Raw genomic sequence first — 25,733 nt, forward strand, 5'->3', positions numbered from 1 at the left:
ATCGTACTGCCAATTGGTTCTTTTTCTACAGTAATTATCATCTCAACTTTCTTCATCTAACATCGTGCAGCCAAGAAGTCAGTTGTTCCCAAAAATGACATCCGAGAACATAGATTCACGGGAAGATGCCAAAACCGTGCTCACCTTTGAAAAAAGCGGAACGAGAATTGTTCATTACATGGCGTCACTTTGTGACAAGACACAGAAGGGTTCAGAGCGCAGATCCTGACATACAGCACCCGCGTATGCCGCAGCAGAGGGGTGGAGGAACTTTTTCCTGGACATGCGACATCACAGATCGTTGGTGTCCATACGGCCACAGAAGGCGCAGCATTTCGTGTGTCTCCGCGTCTTCATCATAAATAAAAGAGCGAGTAAACCGGATCTGGCGAGTGCCCTCAGTGAAATCCTCAAATAATCAAAAACACGGAGAGACAAAGGGACAGGGACGAGAAGTTTCGCACGAGCTCGACGGCATGTCGCCACACGAGGCGTTCGCGATACGCAATGCTTCGGACACCTGGCGTTTGTCACATTTCTCGAGAAATGCCGCACCTCGACCAGGAAAAAATCTTGTTTACACGCTCCAGGGAATTGGGAAGCCTACAAAGCGGCCGTCAGAAGCCTAAAAAACGAAACAGCGTTTAGCAGCACGTCGGCCGAGGAGTCTGCCATGGCCCTGCCGGCTGATTGAACCCTTTGTGGCCTTGTTGGTGACGTGGTTGCTGGAGGAAATGAACGCTGTTGACGACCTCCGGATTGTTTTTCTGAAGGAAAGGGAACTCGAGGAGCGCCTCGGCTGTGGGCCGCAGGGACGCCTTTTTGTTTAAACAGGCGGACAAGAAAGCTCTGAAAAGAAACAGCAACACGCGACCGGGGATTTGTCGCGAGGGAGGTCCCTCAGGGCAGCTCAGTGAACGCCGCCGCTTCGGCAACTGTTCACTTCAACACACGCCGGATCGCAATTGGGAGAAACAAACTAGCAAGGGACGTTTTTTGCCCATCTCGTGGCGCGGATTTTGAACGATGCCTTCTTTCTTTCGACCTGACCGTGGTCTTGTTGTGCGATGCAACACCCAGTCTCCTCGCAATCTCGGCCGCTCCACCAAACCCACAGAAACGGTCGAACAGTGTCGTGTACAGATCAATATAGAAAAGACAAAAATAAATGGTTACGAAGGCCGTCTGCTCTGGAACGTGCATTTGAGCCGCTGAGAAAATTCAGCACGTGGAAAACACGTACATGCAGGGGCATGTTTCGTTGCTCCAGGACGCCACAACAAAGCCAGAATGTGGTCACGCAGAACCTACTTGAAATCGTCGCTCATTGACATCAGCTTTTCGTTTACTCGAGGATCCCGGAGGGCTTCCTGCTCCACCCTCTCGCTCCAGTGCTTGTTCCGGATGTTTTGCATGACCGTTTCCTCATCGATGTGACACTGCGGACACATACAGAGGCCCCAGAGGCAGTGGCCGCGTGTGAGAGAGGCTTGAGAAAGTCGATCTTAGAGACCCGACAACTCTAAGTGGTAGGACTGTCGCCTGACCGATAGAGATCCTCGAGGGACAGGCACGTCTCCAATGACAAGGGCAAAACGGTGGTGCTGAGAAACCGACAGCATCCATTACGTGAGTGAACAAACACACGCACACTCAGGCGAATGCACACAAAACTGAAACTGTGTCTATATGAATCATAGGTGAGGAAAGACCAGCTTCACTGCCTGATGTGCATATTCGTGCAAAAGAATCTGTTGCGAGGACTCCGGTGGTAGAATACAGCTAGACAGCCACGGACCTGACAGGTTCTTGCCCACCTGAGAGCCGAAGGGAGGGAACTTGAAGAAGAGTTCAAAGCCGAGGATACCGATCGTCCAGATGTCGCTTTTCTCATCAAAACTGCAGACGTTATCGCCTTCTATTTCGAGCCCAGCCGCAATCAGTTGCTGTCGCGTAGCAGCCTCCCCCGCTCCCGCCTTGGCCCCCGCTCGGAGAGCAGCGTTTCTTAGACGAAAGGTGCACTGCTCCGGAGAGAAATAATCTGCATGCGAAAGCCACAGCAATAAACGCCTCGCTTGCATGCACGCGGGATAGAAGGCGGCAGGACCGAGCTCGAGCTGTTGCCGCGCTAGGATTCGCAAACTTAACCCCCAGACAGGCCACCGCAAGCGCAAGAGCCAAGGACGACAAAACAGGCAAACTGCGTGCACCCCAAAACGCTTGACATCGGCGGGTGGACATACACCCGACGAAGTGCCGCAACAATTCATGGACCGAGCGTCCTTTGAGAAGTGCCTCGTGCTGAACATGTGCACTTCCTCGTTGAACGGTGACGGTAACCCTGTTGAGTTTTGAGAATGAACGATTCGTTGCCAGACTTTCGCTTACCGCAAGTGCCGCGGTTGATGGAAACGCCCCGCTTGCGATGTTCACCACCAATGTGGGCTGAAAGACCGAAATCGGCGAGTTTCAGCTTATCCATGTGGTCAACGAGAACGTTTTCCTGAAACACCAAGACGATTTAGCATGGCTTGATGTGCGGAAGGTCTTACGCGCGTCAGCAGCGAGAAAACACAGGCTACGGCTTCTCGGGTTCTTACACCCTCCTCGATAGTCGGAGAAAATCTGGTCTAATTTCACTTTATCACACGCCACAAATCTTCAATTCACACTTGTAGAAGCCTTATCGTCTAAACCACCACGCTACGGCTCGAGTACGCGAGAATCGCAACACCCTGGACCCACGACTGGTCTAAACGTGTACGTGCACAGAGCTGTATGCATTTGCGTGTATGAACAGACATGTATATATATATATATATATATATATCGAGAGAGAGAGCACGTGGGCAAACGGGTGCAGAGTGACGGCGCGGGAAAGGTGATTTCTGGAAACCGCGGCCAGATGCAACCATAATGCTTACGGGTTTTATGTCAAGGTGGGCAATGCGTTTGTCGTGACAAGTCCGGATGGCCCACGTAATTTGGAAGAGTTGCCTGTGAGGACCGGCAAGTGACACACATACTAAAGACAGGGCAGGTTAAGAGGTTGAGGCGCACGAATATCACGGCTTTCGCTTTGGTTGTCTCGTTCTTGGATCCGGTGCGCAATGACAGGGAAATGCCTTGGTGTTTCTCCGGGTTAGCTGGCATAAAAAAAAATGTCGATCTGTGTCTATCTCCGACTCGCCTATCTCCCTGTCCGTAGAAGCATGTGCATCCATACAAGGTAAATTGACTCGAGAGGGTAAAAGGAGGAACAGTCTGCGTTTCTGCGTGGTTTCATTTTGAGCGCTGCTCACTTGGCAACCGTGCGTTCATCGAATCCGAAAGTCGTTTTGTCTAGCAGGGCGAAGAGATCTCCTTTCAGGCAGTATTCCATGACGAGGAAAATGGCGCTGCTGGTCTGGAACCAGGTGTACATGCAGCAGATGTGGGGATGTTTCAAGTGGGCCTGGAGCTCGACTTCCTTCTTCAGCAGAGCTTCGTTTCCGCCTCGAACCAAGTGGGCCTTTGTTATGCATTTGAGCACGCAGACGAAGCCGCTGCGTCGCTCTCTCGCGACGAAGACGCACCCATGTGCGCCGTCACCGAGAAATCCTCCAAAGTCGAAGTCCCGCAAGCAAAAGCGGTAGGCGTGGAGCGGACACACAAGCGAAAGGTCCGAGTTCACCGCAGAAGCGCAACTGCTTCCCGAGACCTTGTCCATCTTGTGCGGTGCCGAGAGGCCGCAACCAACCTCTGGGCCGCCCTTCGAAACTAGAAGCGAAGAAGGATTTCTCCCCGAGTTGCCGCAGTTCGCATCCACATTTTCCCCTTTGGGCGAGACTCGGCACCCGTCTCCGTCTGCACGCGCCCTGGCCGCCTGGTCGCCCCGCTTCACTTGCCCTCTGGCCCCAAGATCTGCTTTCCTGCATGGTCCCTGGCCGCCTCCTTGACTCGGCAAGAAATGCTGCGACTCTGCGCGGTTACTTCCGTCCGCAGCTTGCAATCTGCAGCCCCCTGGAAACTCAGCTGTCTCACCTCCGCCACTCAAGCCCCATACGAAGCCGGCGCCTCCAGTCTTTCCGACCTCCGTCTTGGTGCTCTCTGCTCCCAACCATGTCGAGGACGGCTCAGCCTGCCCTTTGCGTTCGACGTTCGCAGGCGAGGAGGCAGCTGGCAGCGTAGAAAACGAAGGCTTTGACATCAGAAACGAACTGGAAACAACTTCCTGACCTCCGCCGGTGCCGCCGCACTTGGATGCCAACATGGCGCACTGGGAAATGCAGAATGTGGGGATGTTATGGAAAAATACACGGAAGGCGGGGGTGGCAAAGACGCGAATAGAACGCAACGAGATCTGGTGTCACGCGCAAGAAATGTGGAGTTTCTAGTGCAGACACGCCGCTAGGAAGACTCCAGGGCAGACGTCCAAAGAACCAATGCATGCACACTGCCGTTGAGATTGGAAGTTTCGCTGTTCACGCGTCCACTGGCCTTAGAGCCTTGGCGGATCGGCGAGCTGAGAGGACTGTGGTCTTTGTTACGGAGTTTTCAAACACAGACCCAAGTCTTCCGGAGGGAAATAGAGTGCCGCCACTGTGGAGTTTCTGCGCTGAATCGAGACCGGACAGGAACGTAAGGGGAAGGAGGTTGAGATCTTCGCACGGGGGAACACCGCGCTGGACTCCCTCCCAGATGAGGCACCGCAGCTTCTGCAGCTGCGTTCGTCCCTAGGCTTTCATCTGGCTTCCCGTCTGGCGTGTTGTCAAAAGATAAGAGCGAAGCTAAAAAGAAAACGAGCCCGTGAAAACTGACTCAGAGGAGAGTCCAGACCCCATATGGAACGATAGTTGAGCAAAACGGGGAGGTTTTCCAGTTCGCTACGAATTTCCGAGAAGAGTGAACAATGCGCCCCAACTCTGAAGGAAAAGTCAAGAGAGTTGGCGGTATCCTAGGAAATGCCGGGGAAAAGGGGGAGACAAACGGGCGAAAAGCGAGACACGGAGAAGGAACAACGGAGAGACACGGCGAGGCGGAGAGCAAGACAGTGAGTGACAGACACCGCCACGGACAGAAAAGCGCAAGGACGCGGCAGAAACGATGGGTATGGCAAGGGTAGATACACAGGCATAGAGAAGGGGAAATGGGAAAGACAAAAGGAAAGGTCCGCCTGCGAGATGAATAACTCAGAAAAGAGTGTACCAACGAACGTGGACCTGGAAAAATTCACGGGAAGAGAGCAACTCTGTCAGGACACACTGGCGGCACCGAGCGTTTCCGACAGCGGATCCGACAGCATGGACAGAAAATCCGCGGACGAGACAAGAAGTCAAGCAATTATTTCGAGACTACCTCGTTTCCATTTGAGAAAAAACGTCCAATAGACGAGGGAGGGCACAGCAGAAGAACGAGTCTTCGAATCCAGAGAGGAGCTCGAGTAGGTCGAGCGATGCGACCTAGGTCCGGAAGGAGGCGGCTCTTTCGGGAAGTGTGCGGAAGATAGTGGCTCTTTCCCGTACATCAAAAGAGAGAAAAATCGAGAACTTGTGATTCGATTCAGTTTTTCACGATGATTCTCCGATGGCAGAGAAGGGGGAAAGGCCGGGCAACGCGAGACCTCTCTTGCAGCGCTCTACCATCGCAAAGTCACAACTGTTGTGACGATCTGAACCTGATTTCTCATTTGATCGTTTGGAGGTTTCGGCAATTCAAGTGCGCTGTTGGTCTCAGAAACACTCCCTTCTGTGCGATGAAGGCGACCGGTGTTCCGCATTCACTTGGCGAGCATAGCCGCACCACCAAGGTGGTCAGCGGTCCCGATTAGAAGGGGGGGTTGGGGGCAAGGAACTCAAGGAGGGAGTGCGGGTTGGGTGGCGCTTTGAAGACAAGTGATCAGAAGTCGCAATCTGTGCAGCGTTCACAGGGATGCATGCACAAGCGTGAAGCAAAGAATGGAGCACACTCTCAGGTCGCCTGAAGCTTCAAACGAAGAAGAGACGACTCACGGTGAAGCAGCAACATTATTCCCTTTGGAGGTTTTTGCAAGGACCCGGAGGCTCGAGAGTAGGATTGCCCATTCCCGAATCTTCGCTGGACTCATACTCGCGTTCAGCGTGCTTGCTTGACCAGACCCGCCCGTAGCAACTAGACTGTTCTAGCTTCTGGAGGTCGAAGCAAGTCAGAAGCAACGGGACTGCGCGCGTTCGACGGAGGCATGCCCAGTAGCAGTTTGCACGGATGTGCTGTACATCTAGTGTTTCGTTTAACGACATGAAGTCGTAGACTGTGTGTGTGTGTGTGTGAAACTGCGCGCTAGTGTCTGAGCTCCAGACGATCTCTTTCGCTCACTCGTCTAGCTTCTCTGTCAAGGAAGGGTGTGACCCGGCTACTGCGTAAACCTATATATGTGTTCATGGCAAAAGATGTATTTAGGATGTCTTTCCTTTTGTTTCACCTTTCGTGGTGCGATTTTAACTTGCCAGGCACTTTTGAGAGACAGTCGAAAATATGTTTCCCTTGCCCTAGCTCTCGCGTGCGAACCCTCATCGTCCCGGCTCTTGCAGGAGCAAGACGGGGCTGCGGACGGCACTCCCCGCACGAGGAGTCGCTAGTCCGGTGGAGTTCTCGAGTCCTTTCTCTGCGTGTTCGTGGCTCAATTTTCAGTGGAGAAAGATGGGTATGTGTGTGTTGTTGAAACTAAGGCGTACCTCGTGGAAATATCTTTTTGTTTTGCTTCGGTTTCGCAAACACAACTCTGGCTTTTGGGGCTTATCGTCGCAAAGTGTCGGCGGGGACTCTTCTCTCATGTTGGCGAGCGGAACTAGACAACGAGACGAGAGCAGACGAGAGAGCTGAGCAGAAAGCGGTGAAAACACTCCTTTCTGTGTTTGCATCGCGATTTTTTGCCGCAAGACGGCAACTTGAGATTCATGAAGCCGTTGGTTGGGAGAAATCTGCTGTTTTGTAGCGAGCTCTTCACCGCGTTAATGCGGCAATGCCGCAGTGTCTGCCAGAAGCGCGCCGTAGTCATTCATTCCTCCACAGTGGATAGGGAGGCTTTGCCGGTCTGAAAACGGCTAAAAACGCCCCACAGACATAACGCGTTTGTCCTTTTCTCAGTAGCTGTATAGTTTCCTCCCAGTAAAGTGGCAAACTGGAGTCTTCTAGGGACGTAGACGGGCGAGATGTGAGTGCGGATACCCGCCCCTCAGCTATTTTCGCGGACTCGAGGCACCAGGCTGTACTTTCGTCTGTGTTCTCTTGCAGTTTACCGCTTCCGCTGTCCTTCCCGGGTTCGTCTCCAAAGCGTTGGCTTTTTAACCATCGAGGTGTTTTAATGTTAACTCACTACAGACCATGGGAGCGAAGACAATCTATTATGTAACTCCGTTCATAGAAAGCAAAATGCTTTCACGCTTGTTGCACGCTATCATGTGCCGCAGCCCTTGGTAACAACGTCTTGTTTAAGACCTCCCTCTGTTCCTTCAATTGTTTGACTCTATCGTCTGCGTTTCTTTTCTGGATAACGCATGTGCAAGAGATTATCGCCTTTCTTCCTGCATTTGAGGTATCAAATCGCCTCTGTAGCGGAATCGCTCTCCAAACCTAAAGTCAAGCGGTCTTTCAGCGCCAGCTTTTCACGTCGGCATTCAATTTTTTTCCCCTGTTACGTGCAGTTCTAGCTGTCTACATCTCCGTGGCGGCTCGCACGCTGAAAGATTTCGGTTCCGGACGCGGCGTGTGCCTGCCGTTCCATTCTGCTCCAGAAATTTGCAGAGAATTACTGATTGGAGTGTGCACACAAGCGAGTGGACAGTCGCCTCGGTGCTGCTAAGCCGTTGGTTTCTTTTCGCTACTCTGAAACCCCTTTATTTCTGTGGGCCTCCAAGTGCTAGTTGACTTTTTCCGTAATGCATGCAGTGGGAAAGTGTCGTTGTTTTTACACACTGGATGGTGCGGCTTTGCGTCCTACCACGGAATGGACGCTCCCTGCGAGGCAGAAGCGGCCGACGCGCGTTGCCCTGTCCCGGTGGGGACGGTGCTGAAGAATCCAGGTGCATCGCGAGTTCGTTCGGGGTCGATCTATGAACGAAAAATGGAGCGACGGAGGCCGACAGCCCTCAAGGCCCCAGTCGAGAAACGCCAGCCGGTTGATCGGATGAGGGAAAAGGAAATCGATGACGAACAGACATATCCTCCAACGCGCATCTCCCAGGAACACGTGTATCGGGAGGAAGGAGCTCACGCAGCGCGCGAAGACGTGGACACCAACTATTTCTGCGGAGAGGCTACCGCCGTCGGAAATGAAGGAAACGGGGGAAATCTAGATCGGGCCTATGATGACCAGACCGTCAGTGTGGATGGGACAGGAGGAGAGTCGAGAGATGGGCGGGACACACCCGATGCCGCCGCGTTGTTGCTAGAGCTCGTTGCTAAGGAGCAAGAACTTCTGGCCTTGCAGCAGGAAAATGAGGTGCGTCTAGTACAGAAAGCAGCGCAACGAGGCTGCTGGCCTAGGCATGCCCCGCTCAAATCCACTCGCTGTCGCGGTACCAGTTTTGGATGCTGTCAGTGTAGATATCGGATGCTATGCTAGAAGATGCCTATCGGAATGCAACAGTCTTTTCTCGGTCATGTGTGTCATTTCACTCGGGCAATGGGAGCTGTCGAGTTGGTTCTTCAAAAAGTGACGCATGTAATATTGAAAGTACGAGTCACTGCATGTTTCGCATATCGTGCTATGGACAGCTGGAGTCCTCGCTGGGTTCACAAGCAAAATCCAGCCTCTTGAAGCAGCTCAAACTTTTCCGAGATCATAGGGATTTGCACGGTCCTTTTCGGGTCCCGAAATGCAACGCACAGTTAAGGTGACAACTGTTGCGGAACTAAAAACCAATACAGCATCGTCACACAAGTAGTCAGGGCGACCTCGACTTCTTCCTCACATAGATATGTGCCGTTCAAAGTCGCGTACATTCCTTTCTGTCCGTGTGTGCAGCAACTTCGCGAGGACCTCGCAGATGCCGCAAATGACGGTGAGGCTGACATCGGCCAGTTGAGGGCACAGTTTGCTCAGCGGTTGAAGGCTCAGCAGGAGGCGGCGTCTGCCGCTGCAGCGGAACTGGTGCAGGAAATCGAAGCCGCGCGCATGGCGGCTGCGGAAGCGGAGCGTGGAAGGGAGGCTTTACAGGAGGAGATGCTCCGCGCAGAACGGGCACTTTCTCAGTTGATTCAGCAGGTCGACGACGCGGAGCAATCTGAGGCACGACTGGTGAAAGAAGTGGAAGATCTTCGCATTCACCAGCGCGAAGTGGAAGCCGCTCTAGGGTCCCAGTTGGGCAGTGCACGGCAGCAAGTAGCGGCTCTTCGGGAGGAAAAGGAGGCAGCGGAGCGGAGGTATCGGCGCGCCGTGGAAGCAGAGTCGAACCTGGCGCGGGAACTTCGGCAGATGCAGGATCAGAGACAATCCGTGGAGATGCAGCTCGCTGTCGAGCGGGAACTTTGCCAGTTCGAAGCAGAGAAGTGCAGGTCAGAGCAGGTCGAGTGGCAAGAGCAACTGAATGCGCGGGCGCGGGAGACAGAGTCTCTGTGGCAGGCGGAGCGCCAGCGCCTGATGCGCGACAGAGCCGAAGAAGAGAGACTCCGGGAGTTGCTGAAGGCTGCCGATGAGGAGTTGGAGCGCTACAGGAAAAAGGAGGAACAGCGCCGCCAGGAGCTTCAGGAAGGAGCAGAAACAGAGGCGCTGTTGAATCAGGAGATAGCTCGACTCCGCGACAGGCACAACGTGCGTGAGAAGGAACTCGTACGGCAGCTCGAAGTTGCGCAGAAAGAAGTTGCTCTTCTGGAAAGTGAGACGCAACTGTTGAAGCAAACTCTAAAGGACAGTCATGCGCTGGAGAAAAACCTTGCTAGCACTCTGGAGAAGTTGCAGAAGGAGGTCGCGCTGAAGGCCGTAGAGCTCGACAGTCAGAAGACTTTCTTCGAAGTCGAGCGGACACGGCTGCAGGGCGAGCAGGCAGAGGCTGAGAAGAAGCTGACTAAGTGTGCGGAATTGACAGAGTGTACCCGTACTGAGCTTGAACAATTTAAACTCGAACACGCAAGAGAACAGAAAAGCCTTCAGGAACAACTGCAAGCCGCGGAGACCGTCGCACGCCAATTGCGGCAACAAATGGTTAACATGCAGCGGGAAACGGATGGTCGAATTGCTGAAATATCGCAGCAGCTGTGCCGTGAAATTGAGTTTGTTAGCCTTCAGAAAGCGGAGGTGGAATCAGCTGCTGAAGAACGTGTTCGTTTTCTCGAAACACAAGTCGCCACCCTTCAACGGGAGCGCGCAGAAGCGGAGCAAGAACTTCAGCGCCGGTCGCAAATCGAGGATCGTGACCTCAAGGATGTCGAGGCAATCCTTCGAGAGAGAGAGGCTTCCGACCAACAAGCCCGCCAGAAAATCGCCTCTCTTGAAGCCGAGCGCACTCAACTCCAACGCGATATCCAAAAAGCTGAGTGGAGTGCCCGCGAGCAGGAATTAGCGAAGTTGGCGCTTAAGCGCGAACTTGCTAACCTACAGAAGAGAACGGCGGCTCAGAAGGAGCTGGAACAGCGTGTCATTTTTCAGGAAAAGGAGCTCGAGCGTCTCCTGCAGCTGAATGAGCCATATCAGTTCGCTCCGCGAACGCACCGTCCAGGCGGCGCAGACACTGCTGATCTTTTAAGGCAGAACGAGGCACAGCAGCACTCGTTTGTGGAATCTCTCGCAAGCAACTCGTGTGACGGCTCCACTGAACTACTCGATGAAGCATGTAGGAAAGTGAATGGCGTCGTTCCTCCGGAGAAGGGAACAGACGGCGGGCATCAGCAGGACCTGCATCTGGGATACATCGAGGCAGACAACCGTCCGAATCAGGAGTGCTCGGCAGCATGTGGCAGTCCAACGGTGTCTTCAGCACGGGAGCCAGAGATGTCGCCGGGAAACATCGGCATGCGCTCAGGATGGGACGCAGCGGCAGCGGAGAGACTCGCGCAGGGTGCTGGGGTGGCTGGGCAGTTGTCTCAGCATTCAGAGGGACCGGGGTTGGTGGGTGCGAGCGTGGCGTCGACAAGGGAGAGATTGGACACTGGAAGGTCGGACGCAAAGGGGCAGTGGAAAGAGAATTTGGGGGCTCCGGTTGCTCACCAGTGCTGGTCGAGAAGGCCTTCGTCAGCTCGGATGGTGCAGGCTGACAACGCGACGTTTCGTGCTTCGGATGGACGATCCTTTTCACATTCCTACTCAGAGACGATTTGCTCAGAGGCAGATGCGTCGCCTCTCTCAAACAGCCGGAAGGCGTCGGCGAGCTTTCACCGCGCCTCCTGTGACTTCCTTCAACAGGAAGTGGTACGCCTTTCGAAAGCGTACACCCAGGCCTGCGAAGCTCTCGAAGAGGCGCAGCAGAAACGAAGAGGCGACGGGCAACGCCTGGAGTGTCTTCTTCTCGAATTAGAAGACGGAGGAAGCCGGACACGTCGCGACCCGGTCGCATGGGATGCCGAAACTGGTAATCCGGAGCACGAGCAAGAATCGAACCTGGGTGTTGACGAAAGTCATCATCCGCCCGCTTCCGGTAGTGCTTCTGCGCAAGTCGTCCAGAACCAGGAGGCTCTACAGGACTTGAAACAATTGCTGGCTAGCGAAATCGGCTACGCAGGGACCAGCGACGGAGTTCTTCGCGCTGCAGTTTCCACTTTGAAGACACTGTTGCAGAGGAAAATCGAGCTGCCGGTAACTGGAACTGGAGACGCTGAACGCAACCAGACCCCTGTCGTGAACTCTACCATCGGTTTGTTCTATCGAACTATCGAACTACCTCAGCAAGAGGAAAAGGGAGAGATACCGAGACCCCTGAAAGACGGCACCCTGCGGGAATGGCCTTCGCCAAAACCTGTGAGACTCAGATTAGGAGCAGCGAAACTCGAGAACGCGACTTGCGCAGAAACGATTTCGGGGACTCACGGTTTTTCTCTTACGCACCCACACGTTGGGGATTCGACTTTGACGTCATCCGCTACCGTGCAGCCACCCGAAGAACTGCCCTGCCATGCACGAACAGTGGTTCAAGAACAGTTGTTTTACAAGGGAAGTCAAGGAGGCGGATCGGAAGCTGCTTCGCGTGATTCGTGTGGAGCCCGCAGACCTGCTTCGAGTGATTCATCGAACGAAAACCCAGGACGCCTTCAGAATCCCCTAGGGTGTCCCGATTTGAGACTTGAGGCGGTGCCTGGGCAGTCCAGGAGCGCTGAAAGAACGAGCGAGCACTCAGTAGTTGTAGCCAGGAACCATCCAGATGGAGACGCGGGATTGGTCCCGTGCGCTTCAGAGCACGAAGGGTCCCTGCGGCCCAGTGGCACGTTTGTACGGACTGGCAGTTTGCAGACGTCGGCGACTGCCTGTCGCGCGCCCGTATCTGAGGCGGACCAGAAGCATCGTTTTGATGCGCGTGGGTGTCAAGGGTTGGCCAGAAGAGATACAGAGAAGAAGGCGCACCTGGCCACGGGCGGTACCGGTTCGAACAATGAAGAGACTCTTCAGTCTTCCGGCTTATGCACAACACAGTTCTTCTCCATTGCTGACGAGTGCGTAGACGTGCTAGCTCTTCAGCAGCTGCTACAAGAGCGCGAGGATGAAGTGTCCGCCCTCGAAGACGCGCTGGAACAGTCGCAACGGAGGGAAGCTACTCTGTTGGGCCGGTTGGAAGAGGCAGAACGACTCCTCGGAACTCTGCATCGATGCTCCGTCGCAGCTGAGCAACGCGGTGATGCGGCAGCAGAAGTGTGGGCGGCCTTGCTGTCTAGACAGCTCCACGACGACAACCCTACGGTGGATCTTCCGGCACTGACTGGCGACGGACCTAATGAAAAGGAAGGACGAGAAGTGGGTGAGCTGGACGATTTTCAAGACAGCAAGTCAGTCGACCGTGCTGTTAGGCACCAGCTATTGGAAAGTGACAATGCGAGCGTCTCTCCATGTGGAAGAGAAGAATCTTCTGCAGAGGGTCCTAGCAGGGAGAGGCTTGCCGCTTCTCGGGAAAGTGGTGAAGGTGATTGCAAGAGTAACGTTGACGACGTCTGTGAGCAGAGCGTTGAATCATCAATCCAGTATAACAGAGAAACTGATGGACCGAGTGCTGGCGATGGAACTGCAAAGAGTCAAGGCTGCCCCTTCTGTGGGCTGAAGGCATCAGAAGAGCCTGACTTGGTGAGAACGCGAATCAGCGAATTTGTGAACCGAATTTGTCTCGTCCGCGACTTACTGGAGCCGAAGGTGACGCATCTCGTTCCATTGCGTTACACAGCCCACCAGATTGACAGGGGTGTCGGCAACGTTTGTGTCCCCATTCTCTAGAATGATATCAGAGCACCTTTGAAGCTTTAGACGTGATTTCTCATGCTTTCACTCATAGCTGTGCCAGTTACGCATTTTTTTCAGTGGGCAACTCTCTGCACACGCGAAGTGATCTTTTTTTCAAAAACGCGAATACCTTTAGTTCTACACACAACTGTTACTGAAATACACTTGTGCTAGCTCACCCCGTATCGCAGATGACGTGTTCGCCGTCGCATTCTAGAGAGCGTCTCCCGAAAGTTGAGGGGATCGCTGTTTGATTGACGAACAGCTGCGAATCATCAAGAATAGTCGGCTACTCCTCTAGCAGTTCACGCTGGCGGGCCTTCTTCACGTTTTTGTTGTTAGTGTTGTCCGTCTGTTTTACGCAGTTTTGGCTTCGTTTGGTACGTCAGGCATGGAAGAAGTGTGCGACCAACGACCCTCAAGCCTCGAGTCATCATCGCCAGCAGCTGCGATCAAGTGATTTCTCGCTGTCAGCTGGTGAAGATCCGGCGCCCACATATGATTGTATGGGAAATGTTTTGCCCGTCCTACATGGGCCATCACACAGACCAGCTGAGAGCGATATTCCTGATGGTGGCCGCGTCTCTCTCGTCATCCCGGCGCTGCCACGTCATTTAACGCTTTGTGAAATGTCAACAGGAAACGGCACGCCAGGCTCGAATCTGAGAACCGGTGTGCCCGGTCTCTTGTCGACAGAGCTACAATTTGCGGCAGTCCCGCAGATGGCTCTGGAACGCCGCAGTGTCCGGCTTCTCCCGGCAGACAGTTCGGAAGCTCTAAGATTATCTAATAGGCAGGTTGAACACGCAGGGTCCTCCCGAGTTGACGGTGCATCTATATGTACTTCGTCGACAGGTGAAACAATGTTCAGGTTCGAGGTCTGCATGTCTGACAGGGATGACGATAACGCTCAGCAGTCTTCCTTCCTTTCGGTCGTTTTGATGAGGCAATCTGAAGACTCTCACGAGGACGAAGTCGCAGCAATGGCAAATGCTGCCGGAGTCAGGGAAGTCCCGAAACGGATTCCCATTCGCTTGACCCTTGAAAATAGTGGAAACTGTGATAAAAGTTTGTTCCGCCTGTACAGGAAACATGCCGATGTGGGTGTGGTCGAGCCTTCAGGAGTTGGGTGGGATTCAGTGTTGCCAAATGTGTGGGATGCTGGAAATCCAGTCTACCTACAGCACGTTGGTACACAGTTGTTCCTTGCCGTATCTGGAATTCAACTGATGGATTCCGCCTCCGAGGCAACTCTCGACGTTCTGGTGCGGCGGGCCAGGTCGGCGAATACCTTCTGCTGCAGTTCGAACGTCGTAACACTAGATTCTTCAGAGCAGCCAAAAATGGGAAGTGGGGACGATCAGCCACGGCATCCGGACCCATGTTATTTTGGAACCGAAAATCTCGCCGACGCCACCCCCTTTCTGCTCGTATCTGCCTCGAAAGTGACAGAGAGAGAGGTATGCATGCCAATCGGGGCAGAAGGAGCACCGAAATTTGAGCACGTAAGGTGGTATGGGAAGGTCACGACTGCGAGGCCACCGTGTCTGTTTTATACCCAGAGGTGCTTGGGCTGGCCGGCACGTGATCGAGTGCTGTGTATAAGAAGTTGTCACCCCCAATGGGTGTTGTGGTTTACGGTCTGCTTGTGGTTTGTGTTACCTGGTATAATGAGAGCGAGGAATGGCGTTTTTCTTGTCAGTTTTCACTATGTCCTACGTCGCGAATCTGTTTCTTGCGAAACGGATCTTCCCGCTCTCTTTTTGGCACTCCTGTTTGTTTATTTGTAGGCGGTTTTGGACGCAGCGGCTCGTATAGGCTCCCCGCACCTAACGTCGAGCCTTTCATGTCTTCAGTTCGCCTTTCTTGCTACTCGTCTCAGAGGCACAGCAGTGAAGGAACGTTCCGACTACCACCCTTGTCCTCTCTGCGATGGAACGCCTCTTTCAGACTGTGGCAGAAAAATTGGCGTTGAGTCTGGGCAGTTCGAGGATGATAGAGACGACTGGGTTCACGTGGCGGAGGCTTCTTGCGGCGAAAGTCGATATGGAGGGCATACGGGACGTCAAGCGGAAGAACTGTGGAGTGTGTGGTGCGGCGCTGTTATGTAGCCCATGGATGGGTTTTTGCTTTGAAACATGGGAGTACATTTGCTTTATGTTTTAAGTCACTTTTTAACGTCGTCAGGGGCACAACTCAACGAAGCAACTGTACGGCAGTTGCGGTTCTAGTTTTTCAAGAAAGACGTATTTTAGGTTGCGACATTGTGTGTTCGTCGTAGCGACCAGTTTTTTAGCGGAGCTAACATACCCAATGTTGCACCGCACAGTAGTACGGGTTAGCGCAAAAAGTTGCTACAGCCAACACGCCCTTCCCAAGTTGCCTTCCGCGTGGCTGTTTGACACGGAAACTGTGGGAGGCACCTGAATTAAACCACTTATGTGTGGTACTCGCACACGTATGCGACACTTGTTTCACGACTTCAGAGGCGATCATTCTCAGGAAGAGTCCTCGCGAATGAGTGAACAAAAGCTACATTTGTTTGAGGTTAGCTGCAGTGCCTCATGTCACCCTTTTGAATACTTGATTGTTAAAGAGTCAGCTTGTCGAGAGGGATGCGGTCACTACTGCACCCGACATCATCAGTCCAGAAGGATGTCATAGATAAATTAGGGGGTCACACAAGTGGCTTGATCCTAAGATCCGTCATTCTCTAGCGGTCAAGTCGTTAGCCTGCTGCAGACACGCATCCTCGCTTATGTCAGGACACGCGTTTTGATTGCTGTTGAAGCTTGTATCGCATCACCTTGTCTGGCGCGAGCTGTAGTCGTATCGCGTGTTCTGTGCATAGGCTTGGGTGGCGTGTACGGATATCGCACAGTTAGGCTGTTGTATAAAACAGACTCCGGGAAACATGGTGTCGAATGTTTCATCGAACAGCCGTATGTGGAAAAATTCTCTGCAGCTAAGATTTTCGCGGGAGGCTATCGCGTATCTAACACATGTTGTTGCTTTCACAATGATAAACAAAGCGTAATCATTTCTGTGGTTCCTTATTCGCTTTCGCAGGGCCCCGCGTACTCTCATGGTGGATCTGCATATATATATATATATATTAATGAAAACAACAAGCGGAATTGGCGCAACCTGGGTGTCAGCAAGCATAAAGAGAATATCAGTGGATCTCTGTGTTTCCTAAATCTCATGTGGAGACCTTCCTTCCTACATTTTCCTTTCAATAGTTGTGGACAACGGAATGGTCAACGTCACTTCAATGGACGTGACCTCAGGTGGTACTGAATTTGGCACCTTTATTATTATATGAGGTCTTGCATTTGTGAGGGTTCCAGCATTTCTCGCAGTAAGACAGAACGAAACAATACTACCGACCTCATATATCGGCCTTGTTCAAACCAACGACAGCCCGTTTATTCCTTGGTGCCCCTATATGAGGTGGACGGGTGTAAATGAGTATCTGCAATCCTCTCACAGGGAGTTCCTTCCGAGCTCTGGGTGGCCCATAGGAGTAGAGGGCGCCCGGTCTTGACCTTTGTGAATTTGCCTGTACTGGAGTTGCTGCTGCAGTCGATGAACTTGCATTCTTTGCGAGGGCGTCAGGTGAGAAAGGTGGACAGTTAATTGCTGAGGCGACTGACAATCTCGGTGGCCCCCGAGAGGCCCATTGTTATTATGCATAATGTGTAGCTGCTGTTGCATTTGCTGTTGCTGATGCTGAAGCTGTTGGAGCTGCTGTTGTAGCTTAAATTGTTGTTGCACGAGTTTTGCCTCAGGTTCATCAACGAGGCTACCATCAGGCGCCTCAATTGCTTCTCGACCCTCCGGGGGTAGGCCTTCGCCAAACATCTGAAGAGACCACCAAGAGGAAGATGCACGCAAAGATGCTCAAAGTGTTCGTACAAGGTAGAAGGAGAAGTGAAACTTTATCCGCGTGAGTTTGTAAGAATACGGACGTAAGAGCATATATGTATCAGTACAGGCATGTACCTGCCTCCATGTGTACCAAGGGTGAATATACATGCATATATATATATATATATATATATAGTTGGGAGCTCGATAGATATGCGTGCAGTTATTAATCGTGTAAACCAGCGTATGGAGCAGTAGATGCGCAGGAAACCTCTGCCGCATTTCTGGTCAAGGAGTATATATCATAGGCAGAAAACGGGCGGCGGCCTTCCCTCCCCCGGCGTTATGAACTCATGCTGTTTCGGCATGTGTTCCGAAGCTAAATGAAGCCTGACTTTCCAGCATAAGCGGCCGGCTGACGACCCACCTTTTCTTTCGCATTTGCCACGACCGAAGAGACGACAAGCTGGTTGCACTCCTGAAGTGTTTTGTGCTGACGAACTTCGGAGGTCTTGAAGACACGAATCAGGTCGTTGGGGTCTCTTCCATTGAAAGCGATTTCGTAGGTGACGGAAAACAGTGGGAAAAGTCGCTCTACTTCGTAAGCGGCTATCACCTCGTAGACCTCTTTGGTCGTTAGAGTGCCCTGTATTCACAACGATGGGATTTCGCACTTTTTTTTCGGAACTTTCTTGGAGCAGTCGCCCCATATCAATAAAGATTTCAACTCGTTTACCTTCTCATTGGTAAAACCTGCAGATTGTGTCGCTCTTGCCTAGTTATCCGGGTACTTCACGGACTGACTCAGGTGTCATGTATATCGATTTGACAGGAGACGCCGGTTATCTGGATGACTACTTGCAAATTAACAGTCTCTACCTGTATTTGTCTGTATTTTACAGTTACAGTGTGAAGAAACCTTCCGGTGACGTCGTCGCTGTGTTTCGACTTGTTTCTACAGTGGAGATGAAGTGTCCTAGTAGGCCGTTTCTTACAGGCCAGTTGACCACGGATGTAATGCGATATTTCTCCACTTCCCTAGTCACAACTGTCCGAGAGTAATTACGTCTGAGCCACGCAGAAAGGAGATGGAGGGCGACCAACGTCCTGATGAATATGCTCCGAAGAAAGGCCGAGAGTAACACGGTGGCAGAAGCTGATTTGCGGCATTCATTTAATAGTGGCTGGGTGAAACCGTGCTACATACATTCGCTTGCATTATATTGTCCTTCGACCAATAAGCGTTGCTGCCTTTCCGTGAAAGGCCACTGTTGGCAACTGTGGTTAGTTTCCCCTTATCCGTCTACCAGCAACCTTTCGCACTACGGCGCAGTCCTTGTTCAGCGTATGGTCCTAGGACCACACGATGGCTCTCTTCCTTCATGTAAACATGGAGTGTAAACTACGTGGCGAATATTGGTAACCTGCGTATGTACACATATCCTTGCAGGTGTGATTATGCATCCAATCAGAGGTTTCCTCTTGCTCCATGTGTGTAGATGCCGAAGACGCTGTTAAGTCAGATTGCATCGCCTTGTGGAAACTCGCTGCCACGCTCTAGTGATAGACGCCGACGCAATGTATCTTGCTGGATCCGTCTGCCTCGTCCAATATCAGTGGCAGTTCGTCGAAATCCTCTGCAACGAGGGATGCTGTGTACGGCTTTCTCTTGCTCTATGTTTCATCCACGAGGACAATGTTCAAATCTATTTCTTCGCCAGAACGTGCACCTCCAACAACTGGGAGTTTTATGAATTTTTCGTACTTGTAGCTTCTGTCCTTTCAGCAAGTCAGCTTCAATCTGATCCCACGTTGCTTTTCCTCCGCGCCGCAAAAACTCAGCAGCGCACCGCGCATTGCGGCCGCCGAAGACAGTCGTAATCACGTCGGCGTATCCCGCACTGTCGAAGAATGTTTCCTGAAAGGAAATGAGAGTATCAGCCAACATTTGCGAGTACTTGAATTTCTTGATATTCTTAGAGCAAAATCGGGAAAAGTCGGCGAGGAAAGACGATACCAGCACAATATCAGCGAGGAGGCGGCTAGTTTTGCTTCGCGAAAGAAGCGTCACAATAGGCAATATGCACTCCTCGTTAGCTCACTCGCTCACGTATTTTGTTTGCCGCCGTTACTAATATCACGATGAAGAACTACCTGTGCCACTCTTTTCGTGATAAGAATACACATGAGCTACTGCGTTTGGTGGCCTACTTGTAAACGAAGAACACTTCAGTTGAAGAAAGTGGCAGATTCAGTAAGGTCAACTACAAGTAAATCCGTTAATTCTCGGCACATGAAACAATTGATTACGACTAGGTAGGGGAACACGGAAGACGTATGCTATACATCAGCACCACATTCTGCTAATAGAACTACAGGCTAACCCATAATGACTCTACACAACACGATGTCATTCTACACAGAACTTTACTCATGGAAAGAGACAACAGTACAGCTACAAACGAGAAAGCCACGATGTATTTGCGAAACTGACTCGTAGCCCATTTTGTCTCTTGCACTTTTCGGTAGATTTAGAAAGGCTCGTGCGCGCCCCGAACCTTCCAACTGATGAACTCGCAAGTACACAGCGCTCATCTCCGTGACAGGTCTCGCTCCAGAAACCGTCCACTCGTTCCTCCTGTTGACCTACTGCCATGATGTTGTCGAAGAATATCATAGCAAACTGCTTCATTTCCTCTACCCCGAGGCGAATGATCGCCGTTTTGGCATTGGTGCCCAGCCCCAAACCATCACAGAATCCTGCCGCAATTGCAATGACGTTTTTTACGGCACCGCAGACCTGTTAACGGGATACGGGGAAGAAATAGAAAAGAGAAAAGCCGTCTCTCACCAGATTTCCCGAGAAGTCTGGTTCCCTGGCTAGGTTCGAAATGCGTGCAGTCTTTTGCACCTTTTCAACACAGAAGCCAGGATACACGAGGCTTTCTCGGTTTCCTCCATGAGCGTGTGGGGTGCAGTTACAGAATCTGTACTCATTTGTACGCGGACGTAGTTACAGCACTGTGGGATGGGGGCGTTTCGTAGACGCTGCAGTATGTACATTCCGTGCGCATGGAATACTGAAACGTAGCCTGTGACAATGAAGTACGGAAATTACGCGAAACATCACCAGCGTGTCCTTCCCAAGAATCCATCCCTTTAGGAAGCTGAACGGCCTTCTCCGAAAGGCACGCGACAAAGTCGTATTTGAGCCTCATCTACAAGCATGCGCCGATGCACGAGGCAAATCAGTAACTGATTATCTAGATAGCAAGTCGCGCGGGTCTCTCGTCCACCTGTAGCTCGTGTCTGTAGAATCTATCGTCTCCCTTGTGTTCTCAGTCTTCTAATTAGTCATCCACTCCGGCGGAGCCGTTATCAGAATTCGGGGACTAAACTGTTCAACGAGCACTTCCAGACAAGGCAAATGTGCGTGATATAGACTACAGCGTGCGTAAGAAGGAAAAGACAAACTGGGTTCCGAGTCACACGAAACGAGATCTGTGCACATATTTGTTCCTATCTAGAGATGACTGCGAATATCATGACTGACCCCAGCTATGTCTTCGTGGAGTGACAACACATGCGGGACAGTATCATGAGATGACACAGTGACCCCGGCCAGCCTCTAAGCTTCCCTTTTCTGCACAAACTGCTTTGTCACGATGTTCTTTTCCTCGGCGGCCTACACACTCACCTGGACACCAGCAACGTCGGGTAAGGCATTAACCTTAAAGTACGGTGTATCAAACAGCTGCTGCCATATCAAGGCAGCGTCCGTCTCCTCAGGACTGTACCCGATTGTCGCCTCTGCAAACTCTTCACGTGCCACGTCATTGGCTACATTGGCTCCTGAAAGTGTTAATGAACACACGGACACGGTAAATTACGGTTATTTTGGGGTAGCCCATTAGAAAAGGATGATGTTGTGATTACCTAACGTCTCAAATACTGTACCAGCGTCAAGGATACACATTGGCAACCAGAGCTGGAATAGCTGTTTGTCTATCGGACTACCAGAAATTTGCAAAAGCCTACCAGAAGAAACGCACTCACATTCCACGTATCACCAGGTACAGATATCAGTGCTCACAATATCACCGGAATTCCAGTTTGAAAGTGTCTGTCGTCTATAAAGTATCAGTACAAGCATATCTGGAATTGTGTCCCCTTGTTAATACACTTGTTCGTTAATTCACATGTGTATACTGTGTGAAGTTATACCCACCTATCTAAAAGCAGTGTCAACAAAAGAAAGCGATAAACTGCATATATGTTATGCGCACGCGGAAAATGTACAATGTACATTGACAGATGTAGCTACGCATGTATACGTATGGGCATGGATATGGAGAGCATGTAAGCGTACGAGAATGGATATGAAGCGACATAATCCTAAAAGCGTATAATCAGAAATTTCTGTACAGTAACTCTCAGTGCGTTCAGGCAAAGCCTTGTGCCACGTCACACGATTCCGTTTTTATCCCCATACATTGTCGGGACAGCCACTTAAATAGCATGTGGCTAGCGTTGAAAACTATGTAGTTCTTTATATCCATTCGTGTCCCTTACCGGAGAGGACGCAGCAGTCAACGATATCAAGTTTTGTTTTGAAAATATCAGAGAACAGAGTTGGTTTCCCGTTTTCAACGTGTAGACCCTTGAGCAACGTGATGGCCCTCGCGTGACCTGGGACGACTCTTGCTTCTGCCAACTGCTCGCAGACTTTCTGCAGAAAGAACGTTGCCAACACGACAGTGTCAAAAACTATCTGCTTAAATTGCTATCACTTTTCTCACGTCTCGTCTTGGTCTAAGAGAACAACACGAAATAGTTCCTGGAGATCGGCAAGAATTTTTTGAGGGCGGTTGGATTCCTTTCGTTTCACGTTTTGAAAAAAGATCCCTTCACTCCGCCAACAACAATAAAGTGCGAGCGTTTATGGAAATCGAAAGAATGCAATAATGAATGTGAACAAACTGCAGCTGTTTTCACACCAAAAAGGAATCCCGCAAGCGTTCCTCTGACAAATCATGCAAAGTTGAAATGAAAATGTTCCTTCCATGTGGGGAAAGGCATCAAGCTCCGTCAGTGGTTCCGTATTAGTGTATGGGCATTGTTTGCAGGCGTATGTCTCCCCCTTCGCCAACGTTGTTGTTAGAGCCATCCGTGCCCACTTGAACTGAACTACTTATACAATAAAGCATGTACAGCTCTAGTCCCCTGCGGGCTGTAACTGGCATGACACCTGATCGTCGCCGTGGAATGGCTACGTTTTTTTCACATGACGAATGATGTGTTGAGTGGTTTTCACAATGGAAAGGCCGTGCATTGGTTGCCTAAGCAGACGTCACAAAACGTCTCAGCAATGCCTGTTCCTCATACAAGGCCTGCAAACACATTTTCTTTATCACAACTACTCGGCAGTTGAAAAACCAACACAGCAAACGGTAATGAATAGCAAAAACGGTTATTCTTTTTCGCGGAAAGCCCTCGGTAGACTTGTATAATTTGCCAAAACTGGAGGAGTGTCTTAGCTCTACGCTACTTGAACATGCCGCACTTAAAGTTGTCTCACCGTAGCGAATTGATGAGGCATGATAAAAATCAGCAGATCCGAATCTCTGCATGCTTCGACCACGTCGGGCAAAGCGACCAAATTCTCTGGCAGTTTATGACCCGGCAAATACTTTCTGTTCTCGTGAGTCTTATTGATAATGTCGGTAAGCTTCTCTCCGTCGACCATTTCCTCATACACCCACATGCGGACCTGTTTTAAAGACATCCAGTTCCTCAAACCCGAGCTACACGGAAGAGCCACCATGAACCATATCTTGGTTTCCATGAAAACAAAGAGCGGTCACCTTTTTTTAAAAGCCTGTCAGCCCACGCTCTTTCTCAAACTGATTTCAAGCAAAGCAAGGGTTCGATTTAATGGTGTCGCCTCACCATTTTTTGACACCTTCAATTTTCAGATATTTCAAAGTAACTCCCAAAATTCTGTGTGGGGGATTATACTATATAAAAGGTTATACATGCATGTCTTTGGTCCGCATGAAGTGGCACTATGCCGGATTTTGAGAAGCTACCATGTTATGCAAATTCTCTTCCGTGTGGTTACCACCGTCGATGGAGTTAGATTTCTAGGGTGACCGAAAATTTCCTACGGCTATCAAAGCCGTTCAAGGAAATAACTGCCTTTAGAGAGAAGACCCCCATGCTCCACGTCCCATTCTCTTATATGAGAAATACAAACGCTAAACGGTCTGACTGGGGGAAGATGTGCAGCTGTCGGGCTCTAGTCTCTACGTCGACATTCGCAAAAGCCGTCGCACACGAACATTTCACTTATGTGTATGTCCTTGTCTACGTCTCTTGCGGTAAATTAGCAATTTCAACGTCTACGTCGATCAGTCACCGGATCTGTAGGCGGATGTTGCTTTAGAATGTTCGTCTCTATACGCGTACATTCGTCGTTCGCACTTACTTCATTGTGAAAAACGTATGACTTTTGTGCGTTCAGTGCGACAATCTTAGCAATGACGCTCCCCCAGTTTCCACTGCCTACGACGGACACCTGGGACGGACAAAATGAGAGCACAACGAATGTTACCCTTTTCTGATTAAGACCACCGTGGCAATCTGCACTTGCGTCATGACGAAAACTGCAAAGCGGAACTGTGGCTGAGACGTTGAGACTCGCCATTCTCTGCAAAGACACCCTACTTCATCCGAACGTCATTCTCGACTGGCTAGTGACACGAACTCCCGATGAGACGGCAAAAAAGATCAGGAATGAAAAGACAGCGAAAAAATGAACAGTTGCCCTATAGAGAGGGGAAGCAGGAGATACAGCGAAGGAGACAGAGAGCGAGTCGGAGCAAGCCAGAGATGTAGAAAGACAGATAGACATATACGTGATGAAGGTTGTCTGTCCATCAGAAAAGACTATCACTGGCGTTTCGTAGACACGCTACAGACAGTAATTTGCCTTCGTTGTGCAGTCCAACATAATCCTGGCTTGTGTCCATTAAGAAAGCATCAGTACACGCAAAATAGCCACTTGACTGAAGGCTTCTACAATGTTCTGCAGAGAGCGGTAGTTGTTTCTTCAAGCAGCACTCAGTGCCGGCCCCTGTAAGTTTAGGGAAAGTAACAGTTTTTAACTAAGAGATCAATTATAATCTCTTTACCATGAACATTTAAGAAGTAAAGTGTTGACATCGTTTTTAACCAGCGAATATATCCTACCTTAAGAGGGCCGCTCTGAAGTACTTGGAAGAGGGAAGGACGTCGTGGCTCCATCTTGTGAACCCGTTACTCTATACGTCTATTTTTTCGCGCAAACATCAATGAATCAGACAAAGCCTTAACTTTTTGATAGTCCATATAGGTGAGGAAATCACGTTGTATCTCCCAAACAAACAGCTCCCCTGACAGAACGGGGACGCGCTTCCACTTAGCGGTTGGAGCGCCAGCGACTCTGAAATCGTGACTACGATTAGGACTACCCCTATCGTTACACCCCTCAACAATCACATATTACTCGAGGAAATGTTGTCAGTGCGAATTGAACACTTCACTGTTAGATGAAAACGGAAATTTGAACCTCACCGGAACTTACTGTAGCCCTAATGAAACGCCTCCAACTACAAGGTGGTGAACCATTCTTACCTCCTGAAGAGTAAGATCCGTGAGAGAAGAATGTTGCGACTCTCTCCCCGCATTTTCGGGGAGCTAACTGCGTTAGAAGAAACATGACCGTTGGCCGGTGTAACACGGATTTTTGATTTTTGCGGCACTGAGCTACTATTTTTGGCGGGAACGGAGAACCTCTTTTTTTTGCTGTTCAAAAAACGCAATACGGTTCTTCGCTCGTGCAGCTGCTAAGCACACAAGCCTGTATGTGAAACTTCGATAAAATAAGACGTCCTCTACGACTTCTCAGAGACGAATATAAATAAACACTAACAACGCCCCCATCGTATCCGTGATCAAAAAACCTAAATCATAAGTCTGATATTTTCGCTCCTCCACCTCCCAAAAGGAAAGCACCTTCTAACTCAGGCTGATGCCTTTGAAGCTGTTTTATACCTTTACTCTAAATGTGCTTATCGTCAACATTCTGACATGGTGGCGAAAACCGGTGTGGATGAAGGAAATACCACAAACAACCTCTAGACTCAAGAGGGATTCGTGTAAGAAGGCGCCAGATCTAAACAAAGTTTTTTTTGTTAGTGTGTAGATCGCTCAGTAAATATATATTATCCGCAATATCCTTCACTAGTGGTTTGTGGAAAAAACGAATATCAAACCAATGAAAGGTATTCGAGACAAATTTAGCGCATGGGTGAATTTTTTGTAGAAGGAAAAAGAAGCAAGAGAAAACCTCAGCAGTCGCAGTGTTGCCACGCGCGGATTGCTTGTCCACCGTTCCCCTGGAGGAGGCTACATGATCAATCTCCCTTGTTTCACGCCGAAACTACATAGA

The 25,733-nt window shown here is 50.7% G+C and overlaps 3 protein-coding genes across 3 annotated transcripts; 1 reads left to right on the forward strand and 2 right to left on the reverse strand.

Moving 5' to 3' along the window:
• Nucleotides 1-17: 17 nt before the first annotated feature.
• Nucleotides 18-5,512, reverse strand: TGME49_210280 (PEK kinase). Its single transcript, XM_018779497.1, has 6 exons — nt 3,303-5,512; nt 2,925-2,997; nt 2,389-2,503; nt 1,818-2,041; nt 1,312-1,439; nt 18-849 (listed from the first exon to the last, which is right to left on the reverse strand). Exons 1-6 carry the CDS (start codon nt 4,250-4,252, stop codon nt 645-647), a joined length of 1,695 nt encoding a protein of 564 aa, XP_018636509.1. The 5' UTR covers nt 4,253-5,512; the 3' UTR covers nt 18-644.
• Nucleotides 5,513-6,722: 1,210 nt separating this feature from the next.
• TGME49_210270 (hypothetical protein) lies at nt 6,723-15,634 on the forward strand. Its single transcript, XM_018779496.1, has 3 exons — nt 6,723-8,458; nt 8,984-13,219; nt 13,738-15,634. Exons 1-3 carry the CDS (start codon nt 7,964-7,966, stop codon nt 15,160-15,162), a joined length of 6,156 nt encoding a protein of 2,051 aa, XP_018636510.1. The 5' UTR covers nt 6,723-7,963; the 3' UTR covers nt 15,163-15,634.
• A 1,033-nt stretch (nt 15,635-16,667) lies between these two features.
• TGME49_210260 (NAD-dependent glycerol-3-phosphate dehydrogenase) lies at nt 16,668-24,937 on the reverse strand. Its single transcript, XM_002371797.2, has 9 exons — nt 24,494-24,937; nt 23,730-23,819; nt 22,821-23,012; nt 21,815-21,971; nt 20,940-21,094; nt 19,893-20,042; nt 19,008-19,160; nt 17,670-17,888; nt 16,668-17,236 (listed from the first exon to the last, which is right to left on the reverse strand). Exons 1-9 carry the CDS (start codon nt 24,545-24,547, stop codon nt 16,859-16,861), a joined length of 1,548 nt encoding a protein of 515 aa, XP_002371838.1. The 5' UTR covers nt 24,548-24,937; the 3' UTR covers nt 16,668-16,858.
• Nucleotides 24,938-25,733: the final 796 nt, after the last annotated feature.

This window comes from Toxoplasma gondii, chromosome IX (genome assembly GCF_000006565.2).
Source record: "Toxoplasma gondii ME49 chromosome IX, whole genome shotgun sequence".
In the NCBI taxonomy this organism is placed as follows: domain Eukaryota; phylum Apicomplexa; class Conoidasida; order Eucoccidiorida; family Sarcocystidae; genus Toxoplasma; species Toxoplasma gondii.